Source organism: Aotus nancymaae, unplaced genomic scaffold (genome assembly GCF_030222135.1).
Source record: "Aotus nancymaae isolate 86718 unplaced genomic scaffold, 86718_ANA_hifiasm-v0.15.2.pri h1tg000077l, whole genome shotgun sequence".
Lineage (NCBI taxonomy): Eukaryota > Metazoa > Chordata > Mammalia > Primates > Aotidae > Aotus > Aotus nancymaae.
Window position 1 is genome coordinate 11483470 of NW_026988492.1, and position 24727 is coordinate 11508196.

At 41.8% G+C, this 24727-nt stretch overlaps 1 protein-coding gene and 2 pseudogenes across 1 annotated transcript in view; 2 read left to right on the forward strand and 1 right to left on the reverse strand.

Annotated features, from left to right (window-relative positions):
* Window positions 1-4089: 4089 nt before the first annotated feature.
* LOC110567552 (RNA guanine-N7 methyltransferase-activating subunit-like protein) lies at window positions 4090-4536 on the reverse strand (annotated as a pseudogene).
* A 1641-nt stretch (window positions 4537-6177) lies between these two features.
* LOC135271442 (small nucleolar RNA U13) lies at window positions 6178-6247 on the forward strand (annotated as a pseudogene).
* A 2536-nt stretch (window positions 6248-8783) lies between these two features.
* The window catches only part of CUNH10orf67 (chromosome unknown C10orf67 homolog), a 164054-nt gene continuing 148110 nt past the window's right edge, over window positions 8784-24727 (forward strand). The window contains 1 exon segment of the mRNA XM_064368442.1: window positions 8784-8862. Within this exon segment, the coding sequence (XP_064224512.1) occupies window positions 8784-8862 (79 nt within the window).

The window sequence follows — 24727 nt, forward strand, 5'->3', positions numbered from 1 at the left end:
CAACATAGTGAGAGTCTGTCTCTATAAAAAATAAGTTAGACTAGTATGGTAGTGCAAGCCTGTAGTCTCAGCTACTCAGAAGGCTGAGGTAGGAGGATCCTTTGAGCTTTGGAAGCCAAGGCTACAGTAAGCCAAGATTGCACCACCGCACTCCAGCCTGGGTAACGGAGAGAAACTCTGTCTCAAAAATTATATATATATAGGAATGGGGTCTTGCTATGTTGCCCAGGCTGGCCTCGAACTCCTGAGCTCAAGCGATCCTCCCACCTTGGCCTCCCAAGTAGCTAGGATGTGGTTGTGCACTACTGCACCCAGTTCACAATCATCCTTTTGTTGGAAGGTACACTTCTAATGTACACAAGTACAGAGAGGAATGGAAAAGCAAGTGGCCTGGGAGTCAGAAAGTCCTGCTCAGGCTTCCTGGCTCTGCTACTAAGTGTGTGACCAAGAGTTTTGTGCCTTAGTTTCCCTATCTGGATGATCAAGAAGTTGGTCTAGATATCTCCAAGGTCCATGCAGCTTTATGCTTGTGAGATGAGGCTTTCTCTTCCTGAGCCTATGCATTTGAGAGCCTTTTCCTTGTATTTCTTTATATACAGAGCAGTCTGGATAAGAGTTCAAGCTTGGCATTATAACAAACTTTAGTTTAGACCCTGACTCTTCCCACGTATTCACTATGTGTCCTTGGGAAAGTTCTTTATTTGTGAGATGGTTCTTATAATAGTAACCACTCATAGGGTTGTTGGGAGGATTGACACGAGTTTAAAATTAGTATCTAGCTCATATGTTACATGGATTATATGAGACAATACACACAAAATCTGTTTAGTACTGTGCTTGGCCCATCAAAAGCAATCAATAAATGTCAACGAATATAAATAACAACCTTCAAGAACATTTTTCCCTTTTGAGCGCCTTTAATGTAACACACAGCCAGCCAACCCTATGGAATTAATAACAGACAAACAATTTTTTTTAATTCCCTTATGGTAAAATAATCTTTAATTTTTATTTTCTTTTGTAGACACAGGATCTCACTATGTTACCCAGGCTAATCTCCAACTCCTGGCCTCAAGCCATCCTCTTGAATCAGCCTCCCAAAGTGTTGGGATTACAGGCATGAGCCACCGGGCCTGACCAAGGAATCTTGGGATACAAAGTGTCCCAAGTAAAATAGTAATGCAGATGCACATTTCTTGAATAATCATGACACCCAGTGTAACATCTGCCCCCCCCGCTCCGGGACTAACTGATTCATGCCACCAACCCTTGCCACACTGAGATTTTTCAGGCCTGGATTTCGTATTAAGAGGGCTTTCTGCAAAGCCATCTAAAAAATACTGTGCCCAGGTCTAATCCTTTGGAGAGAATTGTGTCTGGTCAGTGACAGTTTACCTGCCTGCCTCTCCAGCTTTTCACTCTGTATCTTAATCTTATTATCTAGTTTATCTAAAAGGAGCTGACTCTTAGTATTGCTTTTCTGTCCTAAGTGGCTTACACAACAGATGCAGTTATATTTGCATGTTTTGGCCTCAGTTGCATACTGCCTATTCATCAGCTATAACAGAAGTAACTACTAAACCATATTAACATCACAGTTACTTAATGATCCCTGTGAATTTAGTTTAAGAAGATGATTTGGTCGGGTGCAGTGGCTCGCACCTGTAATCCCGAGCTTTAGGAGACCAAGTTGGGAGGATCACTTGAGGCCAAGAATTCAAGACCAATCTGGGCAACAAAATGAGACCCCCATTTCAAAACATTAAAAAATTAAAATTAAAAAAAAAAACAAAAACGCATTAGCTTGGTAATTCCAACTACTCGGGATGCTGAGGTGGGAGAATCATGTGAGACCAGGAACAGCTGGCTGCAATGAACTATGATTTCACCACTGCACTCCAACCTGGGCAACCTGTGAGTGAGACTCTATCTCAATTAAAAAAAAAAAAAGACAATTAGAAATGTGCTATGTACATATTTATTCAGCCACAGACTTATAAGTAATCATTAAAAATTCAAACATTTTAAGCCAGGCATGGTGGTACATACCTATAATCCCAGCTACTTGGGTAGGCTGAGGCAGGAGGATGCTTGAGTCCAGAAGCTCAAGGGTGAAGCCTGTGAATAACCATAACATTCTCTCCTGGGCAACATAGAAAGATCCTGCCTCTTAAGAAATAAGTATCCTGGCCAGGCGTGGTGGCTCATGCCTGTAATCCTAGCACTTTGGGAGGCCGAGGTGGGCAGATCATCTGAGGTCAGGAGTTCAAGACCAACCTGAGCAACACGGTGAAACCATCTCTACTAAAAATAAAAAATTAGCCGGGTGTGGTGGCATGCGCCTGTAGTCCCAGGTACTCGGGAGGCTGAGGCAGGAGAATTGCTTGAACCTGGGAAGCAGAGGTTGCTGTGAGCTGAGATCACCCCACTGCACTCCAGCCTGGGTGACAGAGTGAGACTTTGTTTCAAAAAAGAAAGAAAGAAGTATCCTAAGTGATAGTCTTCACAACCTTATTCAGAGATAATATCCTTATTAATGTCTTCTAAATTTTCTCTAAACATGTTCTATACATGCGTCTTCATTGAAATGAAAGAATAATTAAAATAATTCAAATAATTTGTTATTGGTTTCTTTTGTAATTTTATTTTATTATTTTCTATTTTTTAAAGACTAGGTCTTTTTCTGTCACCCAGGCTGGAACACAGTGGTTCCATCACAGCTCACTGGAGGCTCAAACTCTGGAGCTCAAGTGATCCTCCCACTTCAGGCTTTTATATTTTTGTAGAGACGGGGTCTCACTCTGATGTCCAGTCTGTCCTCGAATTCCTGAACTCAAGTGATCCCCCTTTTTTGGCCTTCTGAAGTGCTGGGATTATAGGCTTTGTATTTTAAATTAAATGTGTAATAGTCAAAAATTGTGTGATTCATTGTTTGATAACTATGTTTCCAACTGGCATATGGACATTCTAAGAGTCCTCCTAAGCTGGGACTGCAGTTGTCTTGGTCACCAGTATGTCCCCAGAACCCAGCCCTCCACCTACCGACACAGCGGGTACTCAATAAGTATCTGTCAGCTGAATGTTGAGTGCATGAATGACTAAATAACAAAAATGCTGCAGACTTCTCAGTGTATTTCTGGGATCATTCTTATTATTATCACTATTTTCAATGACTTAATTCCCAGTGGCATGGAATAATTCTTTTTAATTAAAAAAATTTTTCTTATTTGAATGAAACCATTGTAATAACCATGAAAATGATTTGAAATAGAATGATCTCTGTGAAAGGAAGTTTACAGCATCACTATTTATAGAAGAGAAAGCAGCAGAGGTATGCATCTGGAAGTGAATACAACATTGTAAATTCAGCCCACATTAAATACCAAAAAAGTAAAACAATCAAAATGCAGCATTATTTACAGGATTAAAAAGGAAAGTTTGAACGGTCCAGAGTTAAACTTCTGTATGTGTGAATTTTGATCTGCTATGTTATCAAAAAGCCTTAGCGTTTGTATAGGATGATGTATACCCTAATCCCAACCACCACCAGATTAAGACACAAACTGACAATGATTACCTCCTTATTTTATAGTTTTATTACTGATTTCCCTCTAAAAAGAGACTCAAATAAATGTGGAGCTGGCTCATTATCTACAGAGTAAGGAATCACAAAATACCGTAGTCACATAACAAATGCAATTGCTTTACCTTTCAACTGCTGATGTTATGTACAATCTATCACAAGAAGCATAGCTGTGCATTCATGAGCTGATTATTATGTTAACCTCTAGAATTTCAGAAAGGAGCACATCTAAGCATATGGATACTTTCTTACCTTACAAAGTAAAAGCAAACATTTTCTATTTTAAGACTTTTATTTCTGTGTGAAACGAAGAACTCCTAGAGGTCAATTAAGAAAAATATACCAAACTCAAAGCACTATTACATCATCAAAGAGGACTGAGGTAGAAGTCAAGCAATATAATCCACAATTTCAGGTATTCTCAGCAACCATCGCATCTTGCAAGTAAGATCTATTTTTTTTTAAGTCTCAACTTCCAAAAAATCAATAATCCATTCTCTAAAATCTTATGTAAAAATATGACCAACAGAAGACACCCAAACTTTTGTCATGGTAACAGAGTAAATGCTTTTACTAAAAGCTGCCAACATTTCTATCAGTAGTAATTGTAAGGGGGGCCGCTGGTTGTAACCACAACGTCCATATTGGTGGGGATAGTAAGGTTCTTATCTGTGTTGTGGGTAATTGTTACCCCAGGATTGTCCATGCCACCAATTGGATCGATTGTCGCTTAGCCACCCCCATCTGCTGTCCCTGCCTCTGAACTGTCTGTTATCTTGCAACCAGTTGCCTCTGTTTCTTTGGTTCCCACCAGTTCTGCTATTCCATTCCTCAACAATTGGAGGGGACTCAGGAGAGCATTTCAGGTATTCCCGATACTCCTTGTCAACTTCTGTGGATCTACTAGCAAATATCTCTTCAAAGTTTGGAACAGCTTGGGCAGTGTCAGTCATTCTGAAATTCCCAGAGATTTGAGGCAGCTGTATTGCTTAATGTTTAGGTTGTTTAAATCCACCAAGGGCTGTGCCTATCCAGTTCGGGACGAACCCCACCGGCGAGACACTGAGAGGCAGCCGGAGAGGTGGCCTCTGGCCCACCACGCCGTAGAACTCCAGACCACTCCAGCTCTCCAAGGCAACGGAGCCACTTCCATTAGAATCTGACAATCACCTGACTTCCGCTTCCGGTGGGCTAATGTGGCTATGGAATTATTCTAAAGTTGCTTGATCAAGTTCATGAACATTTTACATTTTTGTAGACAGTTCCAAATTGATCTGAGAAGAGTTTATACTAATTTGTACTCCATCAATAGTGAATTAGAGAGCCTATTTTCCCACACTTTGCAAAAAATCTGGAATTTTACAACAAAATACATATGACTATAGAGAGGATTATTTTAAAACTTGATTTATTACATCTCTGTAATTGTGAGGAGATGAGAAATGTTATCTTTGTTTGGGGGAGAAGTTGGGAGAGAGAAAATAGAGTCCCCTTTAAATGAGAGATTTAGGTCTATTGGGTTCGACTTGGCAAAATTTTCAAAAATCATTTGACTTTGGATGTAGCTCAAACATGGACTGTCATATGTAGATGGTATACTGTGGCAATTGCTCAATTTTGTCCTCAGAAAACTAAGATTACATAGTAAATGTTTAAAACTCTTTGTGGAAGTATAACACAATACAGAAAGGGGCATATATTATGAATCTATTGTCCAGTGAATTTTCACAAATTTAATATATTTGTGGAGCTAGCACCCAGATCAAGAAACTGAATATTCTTAGTACCCCAGAAGCCCACTGAATAAATTCTCATTTATACAGGTATACAGGTATTTGTCTCACTTATGTCAGCAAATTGATTATATGTATAGCAATAATAATATTAAGATACATTTTCTCTTAATATATTTAAGTCACATTTGTATATAGTTACATATACACTGCATAGGGATTCATACTGAAGTTTTTCTGCGGAATTCCTCTCATCATTATACAACGTGTTTTAAAGACAGGTCAATAGAAATAAATAGAAGATCCCTCACGTCACGCATAGCTAAAATTAAAATCACTGATTACCCTGCACATTCTTAGAGGTTTCCAGATAGCGCTGAACACCAACCACGCCAGTCATAGAAACAGCTGAAGACTCCATGTAACACGCAGTAACGAGGGCGATTCAGGCCCATGGCTATTATTAGAGCAAGCAAGTGCTAGATGTGTAAACAGACTACTAAATAATGTCTTTGGAAGAGGGGAAGAAAGTCAATCTGAGTATCTGGCACTGAATCTCTCCAAACTGTACCAGTCTCAATTCAAATGTCACGTCAGTCCCTATTCCCGCTGTTCTTGGCCTCTGACTCTGCATGTCTGCTGCCAGGGCACAGTCAAGCTCCATGTGGCTGTTTCTATGAGTGACCTGGACTCACCTCCCTTCATCAAGTGATCCTCCAGGAAGAAAGGGAGAGATGTGTGTGATGGGTCAAGAAACAGTCCAGAGACTCCAGTAAGCACATTTCTCAGATCTTTTGTCGCATTTTACTGTGACTTCAAGTGAAATTGTTGACTTATTAGGCTTTTTTTAAAGTGCCAGAGATCCTTTGGTAGTTCTTAAGCATGATGACTGGGTGTTCACGCTCATGTGTGAGATGTGTCACCCTTCCAGGTGTGGTGGCTCACACTGTAATCCCTGCAGTTTGGGAGGCCAAGGCAGGAGGATGGCTTGAGCCCAGGAGTTTGAGTCCAGCCTCGGCAACAAAGTGAGACCTTGTCTCTACAAAGAATCCAAAAATTAGCCAGACATGATGGCATGCACCTGTGGTCCCAGCTATATAGAAGACAGGTGTGGGAGGATCCCTTGACCCAGGAGATGGAGGCTGCAGTGAGCCCTGATCTCACCACTGTACTCCAGCCTGGGCAACAGAGCTAGACTCTGTCCAAAAAGAAAGGAAGGGAGGGAGGGAGGGAGGGAAGGGAGCAGGGAGGGAGGAGGGAGGGAGGGAAGGAAATCTGCCACCCTTGAATCTGGTTACCACATTAGCACATTACCTGACATGAAATAAAAGGGAAAAAAAAGTGCCAGAAACAACACAATAGTTGTATGATTTTTTTGTGGGTGATAATTACATTTTACATTTGAACGTCCAAGTCCAAAAGGTGAGCACCAGCCATATAAATGGAATCAAAGCAGAAGCTAACTCTCCAGTGAAAATGAAATCAGTCGCACCATGAAACAAACTGGTATAATATGAAATACAGTTGGGCTTTGTCCCAAGTTCCTGACATGGAGCTCCTAAATCCCTTGTAATTGCCCAAGTGATAATGGTGATAGGAGCATCTTCTGTTATAATTGGGTCTTGTACAAGTTGTTGAACACTTCAGAATTTTGTGAGTGATAAAAAAATTCACCACTGTTGGGATTTTCTTTTGAGAGGGGGTCTTGCTCTGCCCCTCAGGCTGGATGCAGTGGCACAAACGGCTCACTGCGGCCTTGAACTCCCAGGCTTAAGTGATCCTCCCACCTCAACCTCCCAAGTAGCTGGGTCTACAAGTGCACATCACCGCGACCGGCTAATTTTTTTTTTTTTAAGAGACAAGGTCTCACCGTGTTGCCCAGGCTGGTCTTGAACTCCTGGGCTCAAGTGATCCTCTCACCTCAGCCTCCCATAATACTGGGGTTATAGGCGTGAGTCACTGAGCCTGGCCCCACAAGCACTTTTGATCACACCTGAGTTTATGCCAATGAGGTGACTTATGGCAGGGTCCCTAGCTAGCTTCAAGATGGGGCCAGCCAGTCATTAGAACAAGTGATTGGAGGACTCAAATGTCAGAATATTCAGCCTCTCCCACCAACCTCCAGGAAAGGGGTCGTTGAGGGCACTGGAGATTAAACTCCATGAAAACTTCCGGGACAATGGAAGCTCTGCTCTCCCTCCTTCAAAACTCACCTTCTGCCTCTCTTCATCTGTGTATGCTTGGTAATATCCTTTATAATAAACTGGTAAATATAAATGTTTCTCTGAGTTCTGGGAGTTGTCCTAGCAAATTAGTTGCACCCAAGTGGGGACTGTTGGAGCTCTAGTTTGTGGTTAGTGAGTTAGAATGGGTGTCCCGGACTTAAGATTGGCATCTGAAGAAGAGGGGAGTCTTTGGGGACTGAGACCTCACTTTTTGGGATCTGATGCTGTCTTCAGGTAGATAGTGTCAGAATTGAATTGAATTACAGGACATCCAGTTGGTTGGTGTGTAAGAAAAAACCTTACATACATCTGGTGTTCTGTGTTCTGCATTTCATTGAGCATGTGAGTAGAAAGGAAGAAAGTGTTTTTCCCTTAATGCAGAAAAATGTTTTAAAACAATTCTAAATGTACCAAATAATTACAAATTTCACTCTTTTTTTGAGACAGCGTCTCGTTCTATCTCCCAAGCTGAAGTGCAGTGTCAGGATAACAGCTTACTGCAACCTGAACGCTCAGGCTCTCACGACCCTCCCACCTCAGCCTGCCCTGAGGAGCTGGGACCACAGGCAGGTGCCACCACACTGAGCTAATAAAATTTCACTTTCATTTGGCAGACTTCGATAACATTCAGAATCCCAGTAAATTAGAGAAATCGTTTAAAATAGAATGAAGTTCAACGTAAGTTTGAGGCACAACACTTGGAGAAAATAACTTGCTAGATGGCATTTTTGTGTATTTTTCTAATTTTATCCTCATAATGGTACAGTGATTTAGTTGCTGCTATTACTGCCATCTTATAACTGAGGACACTGAGATAAGTGACTACCTAGCCTCATGACCCACCTGGAAGGGGATGAAGGGAGGAGAACACCCTGGTCTCTTTGACTCCAAAGTTTGTTCGCCCAGAGAGTATGTTCTACAAAATGACTATATATTCCTTCAGCTCAACGATTCTACAATCTTTAGCCTAAAACATGAATGATAATGTGGAAATAGGTCAAAAACAGAAGTGAATTTAAATGCTACTCTCATGGAGACCTGCTATGTACCAGGCATGGTACTAAGTGTGCCTCATGGATGTTCTCTTTTTCTTTCTTTCTTTTTTTATTTTTTTGCAGACAGGGTCTTGCTATGTTATAGGTTGCCCAGGCTGGTCTTGAACTCCTGGTCTTAAGGGGATCCTTCCACCTCAATTCCCAAAGCTTTGGGATTATAGGTGTGAGCTGCCACGCCCAGCCAAGGATGTGCTCGCTTAATCCTGTTACAACCAGTTTTCCGATGAGTCTTAGAGAGGTGAAGAAGCTTGCCCAAGATCAAGCAGGTAAGAGGTGTGGAGGTGGGTTTGGTAGCAGGTCACTACAGACTAGAGACTGTAGTGCTTCCTCAAGGGGATTTTTAAACAGATGAAACACATCAGAAAAGTAACACTCCAGCTTCTGTCTTTGTTTGAAGGATAATCCTTAGGCATCTTGGAGGCACATGGTTCCGTTTGGTCACGTGCATGGGTGTCCCTGTTATTTGTGGGCTCAGGACACAAATTTGGGTAGAGACCCACATACCATATGACTAAATGTATAAATACAAACCAAGCTAACATGCTGCTAAATAGATTATGTTCAATCTTTCTAGCTAGATAAACATATCTCTAGGATGTGTGGAAGGCCAGGCTTCAGTTTCTAATTCTCCATCTCCTTAGCGTGACAAGCCAGAGGGTGATGGCATGAGGCAGTCCTTTTCCTCTGCAATGAAGGATCATGTGCTGTGCCTCCCTCCCACGGGAGCTATGGGCTATGTATCACCCTCCAGGGTCTTGGGTGCATGCCTGGCTGCACCATCTGCTCTTAAGAAGAGCACCCCCAGAAAAGAGCCGGAGCAAGGCCTGTAAATCAATCTGAGGCCATTTGGGCAGGGAAGTCAAGGGGTGCTGCGTATTTTGAAGCTTGATCTATACAGTGGCCGTGTGACTGTTGGGTGGGCAGAGCACCTGGGCTGCATCTCCCCACCCAGAGGCTGCAGTGGAGGAAGCTCAGAGCAAGGCCCTGCTATGCTCAGGGCTGCTCCTGCTGGGCCTATAGGCCTGAAGTACTGCTTGTGGCACAGAGCCAAATTCAAAGAAGTATCTTTGGCCAATTGCACAGTGGTTCATGCCTGTAATCCCAGCACTTTGGGAGGTCAAGGCAAGTGGATCACCTGAGGTCAGGGGTTCAAGACCAGCCTGGTCAACATGGTGAAACCCTGTCTCTATAAAAATAGAACAAAAATTAGCTGGGTGTGGTGGCGGGCATCTGTAATCCCAGCTACTCAGGAGGCTGAGGCACAAGAATTGCTTGAACACGAGGCAGAGGTTGCAGTGAGCTGAGGATCACGCCATTGCATTCCAGCCTGGCTATGCATCACCCTCCAGGGTCTTAGATGCATGCCTGGCTGCATCATCAGCTCTTAAGAAGAGGACCCCTAGGAAGGAGCCAGAGCAAGGCCTGTAAATCAACCAGAGTCCACTTGGGCAGGGAAGTCGGGGTGCTGCATGACAGTCCGGGGCAACAGAGTGAGACTCTGTCTCAAAAAAAAAAAAAAAAAAAAAAACAGAAAAAAAAAACAAAAACAAAGAGGCATCCTTGAAACAACCAATGTTAGTTAGTTTGTTATTTTTGCTTATTTGTTATGTTGTTTGTTTTTGAGACAGGGTCTTGCTCTGTTAGCCAGACTGGAGTGCAGTGATGCCATCACAGCTCCCCGCAACCTGGACCTCCTGGGGTCGAGCAATATTCCCATTTCAGCCTCCAGAGTAACTGAGGCCACAGGTATGCACCACCATACCCAGCTAATTTTATTTTATTTTATTGTAGAGAAGAAGTGTCCCTGTGTTTCCCAGGCTGGTCTCAAATGCTTGGCCTCAAGCGACCTTCCCACCTCAGCCTCCCAAAGTTCTGGGATTATAGATGTGAGCCCCCATGCCGGGCCGCCAATATTAGTTTTTTAAAACTATTTCCCATCATTTAACCTTGCCTAGGTTCTAAAACATTCAAAGTTATCCATTGCTGGCTAGGTGTGGTGACTCATGCCTGTAATTCAAGCACTTTGAGAGGCTGAGGTGCAAGGATCACTTGAGGCCAGGAGTTCCAGACCAGCCTGGGCAACATAGTGAGACCCCCATCTCTACATAAAAATTTTAAAAATTAACCGGGTGTGGTGGCTTGCATCTGTAGTCCCAGCTACTCAAGATGCTAAGGCAGGAGAATTGCTTAAGCTTAGGAGTTCAAGACAGCAGTCAACTTGATCACGCCACTGTACTCAACCTGGGCAACAGAATTAGAATCTATCTTTCAAAATAAATAAAACGAAATAAAAATTTTAAAAGTAATCCAGTAAATACATCCCAGAAATAATTCTTAAATTATCTTTTCACAATTTTCTACCATCTCACTGGCTCTATAAGCCCTCTGACCTCACATATTCCCTAATCAAGGAAGACGGTCTTACCCCGTAATACGCAGGTCAATTTCTCTGGCCTCCCTACTTCCCTTCCTCCTTCTTTCCCTTTCTTTTCTTTTTTTTTTTTCCCTCACCTTCCTTTTTTCCTCCCAGCTTTTAATTATGTAAACCGGCTTAGCTTTCCTTAAGAAAAATCCCCTATTCCTCTACCAGCCTAGGTTTCATGTATTCTTAGCTTTTGCATCACAGGTATTTTTAACTGAGGAAAAGGGAAGCATTTAGGGATGAGAGTGGGCAGGCGGTGTTAAGAGAAAGTGATGGGCAACGAGTGGATCCTGGGTTGGGAGATCGGGTGCAGAGAGATCCTGGGTTGGGAGATCGGGTGCAGAGAGATCCTGGGTTGGGAGATGATTGGGTGCAGAGAGATCCTGGGTTGGGAGATCGGGTGCAGAGAGATCCTGGGTTGGGAGATCGGGTGCAGAGAGATCCTGGGTTGGGAGATGATTGGGTGCAGAGAGATCCTGGGTTGGGAGATCGGGTGCAGAGAGATCCTGGGTTGGGAGATCGGGTGCAGAGAGATCCTGGGTTGGGAGATTGGGTGCAGAGAGATCCTGGGTTGGGAGATTGGATGCAGAGAGATCCTGAGTTGGGAGATTGGGTGCAGAGAGAGCTGATATGGTAAGAAATTCCAGCTTCCTTGGCTGGAACCTAAAACCGAAAGTGAGAGACAGGTAGGCACCAAATAAACTGAATATATTTTACCTTTTATTTGTTCTTTTTTTTTTTTTAGACAGGATCTCAATTTCACTCAGGCTGGAGTACAGTAACACAAACCTGGCTCACTGAAGCCTCAACCTCCTAGGCTTAAGCAGTCCTCCTGCCTCAGCCCACCAAATAGCTGGAATTACAGGTGTGCGCCACCATGCCCAGCCAATTTTCGCGGATGTTTTTCGTAGACACATGGTCTCACTATATTGCCCAGACTGGTCTGGAACTCCTGTGCTCAACCCATCCACCCATCTCAGCTTCCCAAAATGCTGAGATTACAGGCGTGAGCTACCACAACTGGCCACATTTTGCCTTTTATTTTGGGAATGTGTACACTAAAAGACTGATTTATGACATTAAAATTCATGGAAATCACTTAAAATACATGTGATGACTTTCAGGACATTTTTTTTAATGTCCAATTTGATTTCTTGATTACCATATGTTTTTCTATCTTGTTTTACTTTAAAAACAACAGCAATAGAGCTGGGCATGGTGGCTTGAGCCTGTAGTCCCAGCTAGTTGGAGACTGAGACAGGAGGATTCGTTGAGCCTAGGAGATGGAGGCTGCGGTGAGCAATGATCACACCACTGCACTCCAGCCCAGGCGATAGAGTGAGGCCCTGTCTATAAAATAAAAATAAAATAACAACAATAAAATATCATTTGTAAAAGCCAGATACACTCCTAACACATCAGGATATACAGTTCGGGCAACCCAACATACGTATTACTAGCTATGCAACATTGGGAAAACAGTGTTAACAGAAACTGCAGTCCACATCGCTGAGCTCAAATGCATTATCAATGGTGGTTTTTCCTTTGAATCTAGAATATTTTTCTCAATGTAAGAAATACCTGCCAGAGGCTGGGCGTGGTGGCTCACGCCTATAATCCCAGCACTTTGGGAAGCTGAGGCAGATGGATCATGAGGCCAGGAGTTCAAGACCAGTCTGGTCAATATGGTGAAACCCTGTTGCTACTAAAAATACAAAAAAAAAAAAATTAGCTGGGCATGGCGGCACGCACCTGTAGTCCCAGATACTTGGGAGACTAAGGCAGAAGAATCACTTGAACCCAGAAGGCAGATACTGCAGTGAGCTGAGATCGTGCCACTGCACTCCAACCTGGGCAACAGAGTAAGACTCTGTCTCAAAAAAAGAGAAATGCAAAAATTATTATTCTGTTATAGCAACAGGAAAAAATAAAATAAATTAAAAGTAAATAAATAAAATTTTAAAAAAGAGATACCTGCCAAATTTTATATTGTACTTAGCTTATATGAATGCTAACATTTTATTTTATTTTTTATTTTTAGAGAAAGGGTCTCACTGTTGCCCAGGCTGCAGTATAGCAGCGTGATCATATAGCTCACTGCAGGCTCCAACTCCCAGGCTCAAGCAAGCCTCCTACCTCAGCCTCCTGAGTAGCTGGGACCACAGGCATGCACCACCATGCCCAACTAATTTTTTTATTTTTATTTTTTATACAGATAAGGGTCTCCCTATGTTTTCCAGGCTGGCTTCTAACTCCTGGGCTCAAGCAGTCCTCCTGCCTCAGCCTCCCAAAGTGTTGGGATTACAGGCCTGAACCACCACTGCTGGCAGACTGTTAACATTTTAAACAAGAAATAGCATATTCCTTAAAGTACATGCTTTCAAAGGTTGATACATTCATAAGTGAGCTTGCTTTCCTACTGAGTTGTATTTTTCTTCCTTAAATTCCATTTTGAATTGTAAACCAAAAATAAAATTCTAAGGGCCCCTGACCACCTGAATGGATCCTCCTCTCAGCCAAGGGCATTCCAAAGTAAACCTGAAAAAACTAGTTCAGGCCACGATGGGAAGCAGGAGCCAGGCATGCCTCCTTATAACCTCCTCCATTTTGGAATTACTGATAGAACAGACTCTTGAAATCTGATAAGAAATATTTACAATCTATTCTCTCTGAAGCCTGCTACCTGGAGGCTTCATCTGCATGATGAAACCTTGGTCTCAACAACCCCTTATAGCTCATACATTCGTTTCTATTGACAATAACTCTTTCAACCAATTGACAATCAGAAAACTTTTCAATCTACCTATGACCTGGAAGTCTGCTCCCAACTTGAAGTTGTCCCGCCTTTCTGGACCTAACCAATGTACATCTTACATGTATTGATTGACATCTTGTGTCTCCCTAAAATGTGTAAAACTAAGCTGTATTTGACCAACTTGGGCAGATACTACCTAAGGCTGTCTCATAGGCATGTCCTTAACCTTGGCAAAATACAATTTCTAAATTGATTAAGATCTGTCTCAGATACTTTTGGGTTCACAGAATGATATTAAGAAAATAACAAATCAGTAGGAGTATGTCATATGTTTTATCAATAAAATTTTAAGCACATATTAATTCATAAAATAAGATATATCTTTGTTTACAGTGCTTGTTTTTTCTTTTAAAGTTTTTAATCTGTTTTTTGAAGGAAAATGCATGTGTCTGTTGCAGGTTTCTTATGAAGCATTGCTGGCAAGGGGACATCTGGCTCTTGTAAAATGAAAGGAAAGGCAACATTTTCCAACAATTTTAAGTATCACATAGTTTGGAGTAGCTTCATCAGGCTAGGATTGCTGTTGTGGGTTGCTTGGTTAATTCTAGAGTAGGCAGTAATGTAAATTTGCATCAGCTATTTTGAACCTGTAATTTTGCAATAACTAGACTTTAAGACATGAAAGCATATTGGTTCAAATGTGAATCATCATTACACTTCTTTCTAAGATCTGTTCTACAGTTTGAATAGCTTTTCCGCTAGAAGTGACACTCAGCAGGTAGGTGGGCTTTGAGTCCTTTTGTCCCACTAAAATGGACCATAGCCAAAAATGTTTTGTTGCTTTTTGTTTTTAGCCCTTTTTTTTTTTTTTTTTTTTTCTTTTTGAGGCAGAGTCTTTTTCTGTCACTTAGGCTGGAGTGCAACGGTGCAATCATTACTCACTGCAGCCTTGACCACCTGGGATCAAGAGATCTTCCTGCCTGGACCTCCCAAACTGCTTGGGATTACAGGAGTGAGCCATGATGTCCAGGCTCAAAAAGTTTTAAAATATGACCATACGCTATTTAAGATTACTCTTTGGAACCTTCATTGTTGTTTAGAAAATCTGATAATTTTTAAAACTATCAACAAACGAGCTTAGAGCTCAGAATGTAAGAACTATGTAGTAATTGTCTCCTAAATTTGGTACTAATCATATCCTTTCACATACTATATTTAATTCTGGGCTTTGCTTTGAAAAGAAGACGAAACACTTGGAGAGAGTTTAAAGGAAAGCCATAAAAATGATTAAAGGTTTGGAAAACAAGCTCCATGAGCTTCAGCTTAAAGAGGCTTTGCTAATTCTGCCAGTGGCATAGAACGTGAGCCCAAATTGGAGGAAAGCTTTCAAATGAAGGACAGCTGTCTTTGCTACCATATAGAAAGAATTTAAGTTAAATTTTAAATATCCTAACAGTGGGATGATTTACCCAAAGACCATCAGAAAGCACTGTGCAAAGGACCATTAGAAATAGGGCAGACTTTTGGCAGGCATGGTGGCTCACACCTGTCATTTTAGCACTTTGGGAGGCCAAGGTGGGAGGACCACCTGAGGCCAGGAGTTTAAGATCACCCTGGATAACATAACAAGACTCTTGTCTCTATTTAAAAAAAAAGTGGATTTTCAACTGGTAGTGTTACAATAGATAGGCAGACATGAGCAGGGCGGGAGAGGGCTCTCCCACCCCCCAGCAGGAATGGTAGGCAACATCAGTTGATGATCAGGTAGTTGTTAAGCTGTCTCGCTAAAGTAATAATTGGTCGCAGCTGGCACCAGGGACAGGCCGTCTCCCAACAGACAGAAACACCTGAAACTGGTGATCGGCAGCTTCCTCATAAGATCTCAAGAGTTAGGCGAGTGGGCTCCAGCATGCCCACTAAGGGGCAAAATGGCAGCATTTAACTGATATCTGACCTTCTTCTAGGAGCACTTCCCTGGTAAGGAAAGAACGCCTCAAGTGAGCGTGTGTACAACTCCAGTAAACGTACTGTGCATGCGGCCCCTCCCAAGTGCTGGCAGGCCACTGTGCATGTGGACAACCCACACTAAGGGAAGAATCGGGGGAGAAGAGACAGATCCCAGAGAATGCTAACGTAGAAAGCCCCACGTCAAAAGTCAAATCACACACTTGACTCTCTCAAGTCACCTGCTTGGCCCTCTTCCAGGTAAGTGTACTTTACTTCCTTTCATTCGTACTCTAAAAACTTACGAACTTTCACTCCTGCTCTAAAACCTGCCTCTGTCTCTCTCTCTTTCTGCCTTATGCCCCTTAGTCAAATTCTTTCTTGTGAAGAGGCAGGAACTGAGGTTCCTGCAGACCTATCCAGATTCACTGCTGCTAACAGTAGGTAGGAGACAGCTTGGGCCTATCTGATGCCAAGTAGAATGTAATCAATGGCCTCTTTGAAATTTCTTTTGGTTTCATGATTTCTAAGATCATTTTCATTTGTGTAAGTGAATGGCAAATGTTATGCTACAAATGGTGAGATCCCAATCTCAAAGTGGTGTTCAAGATCTCAGTCTAACCCCGATGACATAGAGAAGTATTAAAACTATTGGTAATTTAGTAAATGTAACTGGATAGTGATAAAGACAATATTAACGAAGCGTCCAGTTCTACTGATGCTTAGACCAATTAATTAATGATTAGAAAATATAATCTCCCCAGCCAGGCATAGTGGCTCACACCTGTAATCCCAGCATTTTGGGAGGCTGAGGCAGGCAGATTACGTGAGCTCAGGAGTTCAAGACCAGCCTGGCCAACATGGTCAAGTCTCAACTCTACTAAAAAATACAAAAATTAGCTGGGTGCGGTGGTGGGCACCTGTAATCCCAGCTACTCTGAAGGCTGAGGCAAAAGAATCCCTTGAACTTGGAGGTAGAGATTGCAATGAGAGATCATGCCATTGCACTCCGGCCTGGGTGACATGAGTGAGACTCCATCTCAAAAAAAAAAAAAAAATTTATATATATATATTCTCCTCAATAGTATCTTGGCTTCATTGATAGCTCTATGAAATTTGAGATAAATCATAGGAAATCATGCTTACTATAGGTTTAATTGCTGCTATGGCCTGAATGTGTGTGAATGATATGGTTATGCTTTCTGTCCTGACCCAAATCTCATCTCAAATTGTAATCCCCATGTGTTGAGGGAGGGACCTGTAATTCTCACGTCAAGGGAGGGAGGTAACTGGATGATGCAGACAGTTTCCCCCACGCTGTTCTTGTGAGTTCTCAGAAGATCTGATGGCTTTATAAGTGCATGGCATTTCCTCATCGTACTTCTCTCTCCTGTCACCATGTGAAGAAGGTCCTTGTTTCCCCCTCACTTTCTGCCATGATTGTAAGTTTCCTGAGGTTCCCAGCCATGTGAAACTATGAGACAATTAAATCTCTTTCCTTTATAAATTACCCAGTTCCAGGTAGTATCTTTATAGCATGTGAAAACGGATTAATATAGTGTCCCCCTCTCCAAATTTAAATGTTGAAATCCTAACCCCCAAGGCGATGGTAGTAGGAGGTGAGGCCCTTAGGAGATGATTGGGTCATGAGAGTAGAGCTTTTGTGGATGGGATTAGTGACTGTGGTGTAATATTAAATGTATTTGGCCTTTGTCTCTGGTTCCTGTCACAGAGCTCTAAAACTTAGAATTTCCTGGGTGTCTCTTGTTATTTATAATGAGCCGCTTTGATAACACCTGAGTTTATGCTAACAAGATTACTTAGGGTGGGGTCCCTAGATAGTTTTATCTTGGGGCTGCTCACCAGAAAGAACACATGATTAGAGGAATAGAGGATCAGAACTTCAGCCCCACCCACCAACCTGCTGGAAATGGGGGCCACTGGAGATTAAATTTTATTTTAAAAACTTTTTTTTTGTTTTGTTTTTGAGACAGGGTCTCACTCTGTTGCCCAAGCTGGAGTGCAGTGGTGCAATCAATGCTCACTGCAGCCTCGACCTCCTGGCCTCAAGTGATCTTATCTCAGCCTTCTGAGTAGCTGGGACTATGGGCATGCACTACTATGCCTGGCTAATTTTTAAATTTTTTGCAGTGATAGTGTTTCCTTAACAGGCTGTTCTTGAACTCCTGGGCTCAAGAAATCCTACTGCTTATGCCTCCCAAAGCACTGGAATTACAGGTGTGAGCCACTGCACCTGGCCAAAAAACTCTTGAACAGTGGTATTTGATGAGTTCCAGGTTGTTGAACACTTGGAGGTGCTGAGAGTGAGGGTGCTTAGAAAGGGCATGGAAGTTCTGTACTCCCCCCATACCTTGCCCTCTGCACTTCTTCACCTGACTGTTCATAGTATCCTTTAAAATAAGCTGGTAAACATAAGTAAAGTGTTTTTTCTTAATTCTGTGAGACATTTAGCAAATCAATGAAACCTGAAGAGGGAGTGATGCAACCCTCTGACATAACCTGTCAATCAACAGTCCTGGAGGCCTGGACTTGAGATTGGCTTCTGAAATGGGGGCAGGTTTGTGGGACTGAGCCATTAACCTGTGGGATCTGATACTCTTTGAAACAGTGTCAAAATCAAATTGAATTACAGGACACCCAGTTGGTGTCCACTGGAGTATCACTTGATCCATGAGGAAAAAACTCACACATAACTGGTCACAAAAGTATGCCATATGGAATATGAAAGTAGAGAGAATTTTCTTTTACTTTTGTTTATTTATTTATTTTGAGATGGAGTTTCGCTCTGTCACCTAGGCAGGAGTGCAATGGCACATTCACTGCAATCTCCACCTCCCGGGTTCAAGTGATCCTCCTGCCTCGGCCTCCCCAGTAGCTGGGATGTACCACCACGCCTGGCTAATTTTTGTATTTTTAGTAAAGATGGGATTTCACCCTGTTGACCATGCTGTTACTGAATTCCTGACCTCAGGTGATCTACCTGCCTCTGCCTCAAAGTGCTGGAATTACAGGCATGAGCCACCATGCCCAGTCTTTTGTTCCTTTATAGTGGCTTTATAAAAGAGATTTGAAAGAACTCCCTTGCCCTCTTCACTATGTGAGGACACAGTGAGAAGGTGCTTTCTGTAAAGCAAGAAGTTGGCCCTCACCAGACAGCAAGTCTCTTGACTTCTCAGTCCTCAGAACTGTGAGAAATAAATCTCTGTTGTTCGTAAGCCACCCAGTTAATAGGTATTTTGTTATAGCAGCCCAAAAGGACTAAGACAATTATGAGGACTCAAAAACACTGTTATGGCAATTTTAGTAATTAAGAAAAATTGCTTAACATCAGAATGTCATAAACTTACATGTTTCTTTATCTGCAGAGTCCTTTCCTTGATATTTTGACCATGTGTATTCTTGGTGGCTTTGTAGGCTCACCACGATACAGATGATAAGCTATACAAACAGGCACACAAGTGTTCACTGTGTGAGCAAGAGTGAGGAACTATGTGTACTCAGCATTTTCTGTATTTGCTTGGTATTAGAATTATTGGGGGCGGGGGTTGATTTTGTTTTTTCTTAGAGACAGGGTCTCACTCTGTGGCTCAGGCTGGAGTGCAGTAGTGTGATCATAGCTTACAGCCTTGACTGACTGTCTCAGGTGATCCTCCCACCTCAGCTTCCTGAGTAGCGGGGACTACAGGCACACACCACCATGTCCGGCTAATTTGATTTATTTTTTGTAGAGACAGGGTCTCACTATGTTGCCCAGGCTTGTCTCAAACTCCTGGAGTCAAGCGATCCTCCCATCTCAGTCCCCCAAAGTACTGGGATTATGGGTGTGAGCCACTATGACTGGTGGTTTGGTTGGTTGGTTGTTTTTTGTTTTTTTTCCTTAGAGACAGGCTCTTGCTCTGTCATCATCCAGGATGTAGTCCAGTAGCCCAGTCATAGCTCACTGCAGCCTTGACCTCCTGGCTCAAGGGATTCTCCGGCCTCAGCCTCCTGAGTAGCTGGGACTACAGTCAGTATTAGAAAGGTAGATGGTTTAAAATGAAAGTCTGCAAAACGCATCTCCTGTCCTCAAAAGAACAAAATATACTAAAAAGAAACATATATTGTGTTTGCTAGTAGGATCATACTGTTTATTATATAGAATGCTTTTTTAAACCAAAGTTTCTAAATACTAGCATTTGGGGGAATCCATAATATCAAGCAAAGAAAATTTGAAATTTCATTTTAAACATTACTTTGAAAGTAATGTAAGTATTTTGCCAAATTTTATTAACCTACACCACATAATGACAAAAGTAGAAAAATCAAGAATGTGGGACATTGTTTAAGACTCTTGGGAATAATGTCATTATCACAGAAATATTTTTAAGGCAGAAAAATTGTTGTAGATTAAGAATTAAAGAGAAATAATCAGATGCAATAAATAAATCTTGTTTGGAACCCAGATTCAGAAAAATAAAACCAAGCTCTAAGACATTTTTGAAATAATTGGAAAATTTTAAACAGACTGTATATTAGGTAATATACAACTAATGTTAATTTTCTTAAGTGTGATATGATTGGTTATATAAAATATATCCTTATTCTTAGACAATCTTTCTCCATCTCTTCCTCTCCATATGTGTGTGTATGTATAAATAGCCAGCTGAGGCTGGGTGCGCTGGTGCCTGCCTATAATCTCGGCTACTTGGGAGGCTGGGGCAGAAGGATCATTTGAGCCCAGGAGTTCAAGGGTGTAGTGTACCCTAATTGCACCTGTGAATAGTCACTACACTTGTGCCTGAACAATATAGCAAGAACCCATCTCTTCTTTGTTAGGCCACCATACCCAGGCCTGTAATTTTCTAAATAACTTGAATAATGCATAAAGGTCATCTAAACAAATTGCCCACTGAGTTGATGCCAATTGATTAATAGAGACAGCGTTTCACCATGTTGCCCAGGCTGGTCTTGAACTCCTGAGCACAAGCAATCTGCCCACCTCTGCTCCCAAAGTACTGAGATTACAGATGTGAACCACTGTGCCTGGCCTAGCATTAGGCTTGTAATTGGTCAATCACAATCCTTCCCATTTCATTTGTGATTTGCTAGATTGCTTGTAACTTGTATAATTTATATTTGGATTAGAGAATCCTTCTGGAATGTTACAAACTTGTTTTGCTTTGCTGATTAAATTCCTTGTTGCATGTTTTGCAAAAAGAATCCAGCTAGATTACAAAAGACTACACACCCAGTAAATGCTTCAGAAACACAAGTTGGACAGAGCATTTTATTCTCAGGAGCTGCCTGAGTCACCAGATGACTTGTTGGGTCTTGAGAGTCTGCTTGAATTAGAAGAGGCTTGAGTTGTCAGAGAAATTGTTTGTGGCAGGTTATTTCAAATAAGGTTCAATATATGTTTTACAGATTTTTATCTTGTAATAAGAATATTGCAAGGTATCTCGGGAAGCATTTGTTATTGAAACAATATTCAAATTATTTTGCTTTGTCACATAGGGATTGAACAATTTGGAAGAATTGGGACTGTTAAAATATTTCAGGGAGCATGAGACGCATTCTTGCAATAAGAGGCAAAATATCATACAATGGCATGAGTGCCCCTGTCTCTTTTGTGGAAGGCAAGTTCAAAGGTTTTCTGAATAATCACCAAGGATACCTAGCAATTATGATGTGGTTTCTTTTTAGGGGCAAAAGCAAGAAGCTTTGTGCCATGGATACATTTGTAGTTAATTATTTGTTACATAACATAATATAAATCAGATTAGGGTACAAAATTTTCACAGAATGTATTCAGAAAGGCCCACTCTTACACATGTAGGGCTTTGGTGCCCCATATTGTTGAAAGGTTGCAGGGAATTGACTCATTAACTGAACATCACTTCACCCAATGGGTCATTTGACTTTAGTGGATTAGGAACCACTTGAGAATTAATCACAGTAAACATACTCTCCCGAGTGGAATTTTCACTCCCCTTGTCTCTACTTCCACAGTTCTTTGCCTTCTGTTATTATGGCACAGTGTGGGTTTTATTAAAAGTTGTATATGTGTCAGCCTCCCCTTCAGGATCATACAAAATCAGGGGCAATGTTCTATTCAGTATCTTCTTTATCAGAGGCTTTTGTATGTTACCTTGTACAGACAGTCCTTGACTTACCATGGTTCAGTTGAAACTTTTTCAACTTTACAATGCTGTGAAAGTGATACACGTGAGTAGAATTTGTACTTCAGGGATCCATACAACGGTTTGATTTTTCACTTTCAGTATAGTATTCAAAAAATTACATGATATATTCAATACTTTATCATAAAATAGGCTTTGTGTTAGATGATTTTCCCAACCATAGGCTAATATAAATGTTCTGCACATGTTTAGGGTAGGCTAGGCTAAGTTATGGTGTTTGGTGGGTGTATCAAATGCATCTTCAATTTATGGCATTTTCAATATATGATGGGTTTATCAGGATGTCACCCCATCATACATGGAAGAGCATCTGTACATACAAATGCCTCAATAAATGTTTATTAGATTAATTGATTAGGGGTAGAAAGATATGAAGGAATAAAGAATGATCACGTCAGGCAAAATACATTGCCTGGGCAACTGACACAAAGATGGGATAAGATAAATGCATTCTGGTACCACTTAGAGCAGACTTAATATTCACATTATTTAGGAGCAAGTGAAAATGGCCCTTTGGTGCCCTTCTACCCCTCCCTCTCTTGTTCTCCATCTTTGAGCTTTGTACTCATGGAAACAATTGACTATTGAGTTTCTGGGGCTGCTGGAAATGCTTACAAATGACTGAACCTGTAATCCAAGTGAACCCAGAGTCCTATGGAAGAAATATCTTTTACTCTTTTTTTTTTTCTGTTTTTTTTGGAGACATGGTCTCACTCTATCATGTAGGATGGAGTACAGTGGCCCAATCATGGCTCATTGCAGCCTCTACCTCCTGGACTCAAGTGATCCTCCAGCCTCAGCCTCCTGAGTAGCTAGGACTTACAGGCAAGCACCACCAGACCTGGCTAATTATTATTTTTTAATTTTCTGTACAGATGGGGTCTCCCTGCATTGCCCAGGCTGGTCTCAAACTCCTGAGCTCAATCAATCCTCTCACCTCATCCTCCTAAAGTGCAGGGATTATAGGCATGAGGCAATATGATAGACCTACCCATGTTTAGAAAAAAATTAGTTGTTTTTTTACTTAATCATAGCTTTTCTAAGAGAATAGCAACCTGCTAAAGGCATTGCCAGAAAGTCAGACCCCTTCCCCCCACCTCCGCAGCCCCAGGTCCTTAGGGGTCTTGCTACTGTCAGCCCTGGCCCCTCACCTTGTTTCTGTGTGGAGTTAAGGGATGCTTCCTGAAAGAAGATGTAAATAACCAGCGAGATTCTTCCTTCTCTTTCCACCTATTCCTCCTTACCCCAGACAATCCACTAACACCTTCTAGAGCAACAGAACATGTTTTAAAATGTTGACAATTTTTTAAATAACACCTGACACTTTGACTAACTTCATGGAGTTACAGGCCAAAATTTCATGCATAAAAACAACGCAAGTTCCCAGAGCACCTCCAGATAACTATTAGAAAAGTGTTTTCTTTACCTTATTACTAGAACCATTCAGTCCCTATAAATAGGATTCCATTAGAAAAAAAAATCACCAGCAGGCAGGGGAAGTAGTGTGCACCTGTAGTCCCAGCTACTAGAGAGGCTGAGGCAGGAGAATTGCTTGAGGCCAGGAGTTCTAGGCTGTCCTATGCTATGATCATGGCACTGCACTCCAGGCTGGGAGACATAGGGAGACGTGTCTTTAAACAAACAAGCAAAAATTCATAATTTCCAAGTAGGTAGTGTAATGTGAGCTGCCTAGGTCCTTAACATCATTTCAGGACTGAGGAACTCATTCCACAGCTGTTGGGAATGCTAGTACTGACAATTTCCACCTGAGCGAGTGAGAGCCCAACCGCAAAGGTCACATTTTCTTTCCACTAGTCTGGGGCATCCTGAATTCAACGACTAGGAGTATAAAGGACTAGACACCCCCATTTCCAATTTTGGACTACTCTAAGGGGCGGATCCAGACACGTTTGGGGTACTTGCCCAGCTCCCTTTCTCTGGTACCTGCCAACCCTTCTATCTACAGACTGTGTTACTGAAGCCATGTTTGTATCACATGACTTCTCCCTGGCCAAGTCACATGGTGCAACTGGGCCAATCAGATGCTTTCTCCTGCGAATCTGAAAAAAGGCTTGAGAAAGTTCATCTCTGCCTGATAAATGTGACGAGTGTGAGGGGCCCCAGCCTGGCAAGAGGACTTGAAAAGGAGAAAAACATGACCTCGGGAAGACAAAAATGAAGGTATTATGAAAGAAGCCAAGATGAGTGAATAACCAGCTACATAATTTGTTATGTCCAATGCAAAATGAAAGGCAGAGCCTCTTGTTCAAAAAGCAGGACCAAAGTACTTTTAAGGAACTAAAATATAAAGCTCCTTTCTTTAATCCATGGTCTTTCTCTTAATTTGTCCTGATGTTTTATTTGTTAGTTGATGGCATTACAGGTTAAAAAAGAAAAATTAAAATTTTTTTTTTTTTGGTAGAAATGGAGTCTTGCTATATAACCCAGGATGGTCCCCAACTCCTGCGCTCAAGCGATCCTTCTGCCTCAGCCTCGGAAAGTGCTGGGATTACAGGCATGAGCCACCATGCATGGCCTAAAAAAAAATTAAATTTAGCCAGGCACAGTGGTGCTCGCCTGTGATCACAGCACTTTGGGAAGCCAAGGCCGGGTGGATCACCTCAGGTCAAGAGTTTTTGACTAGCCTAACATGATGAAACCAGTCACTACTAAATAAAAAAAAATTAAAAAAAAAATAATAATAATAATTAGTATACATTTTACCATTTGTCTTGTAATCTTGCTTCTTTCCTCCAGGGGGATGCCTGAATTGATTTTATGGAGCCATTAGGCATTAAAGATACCTTTTT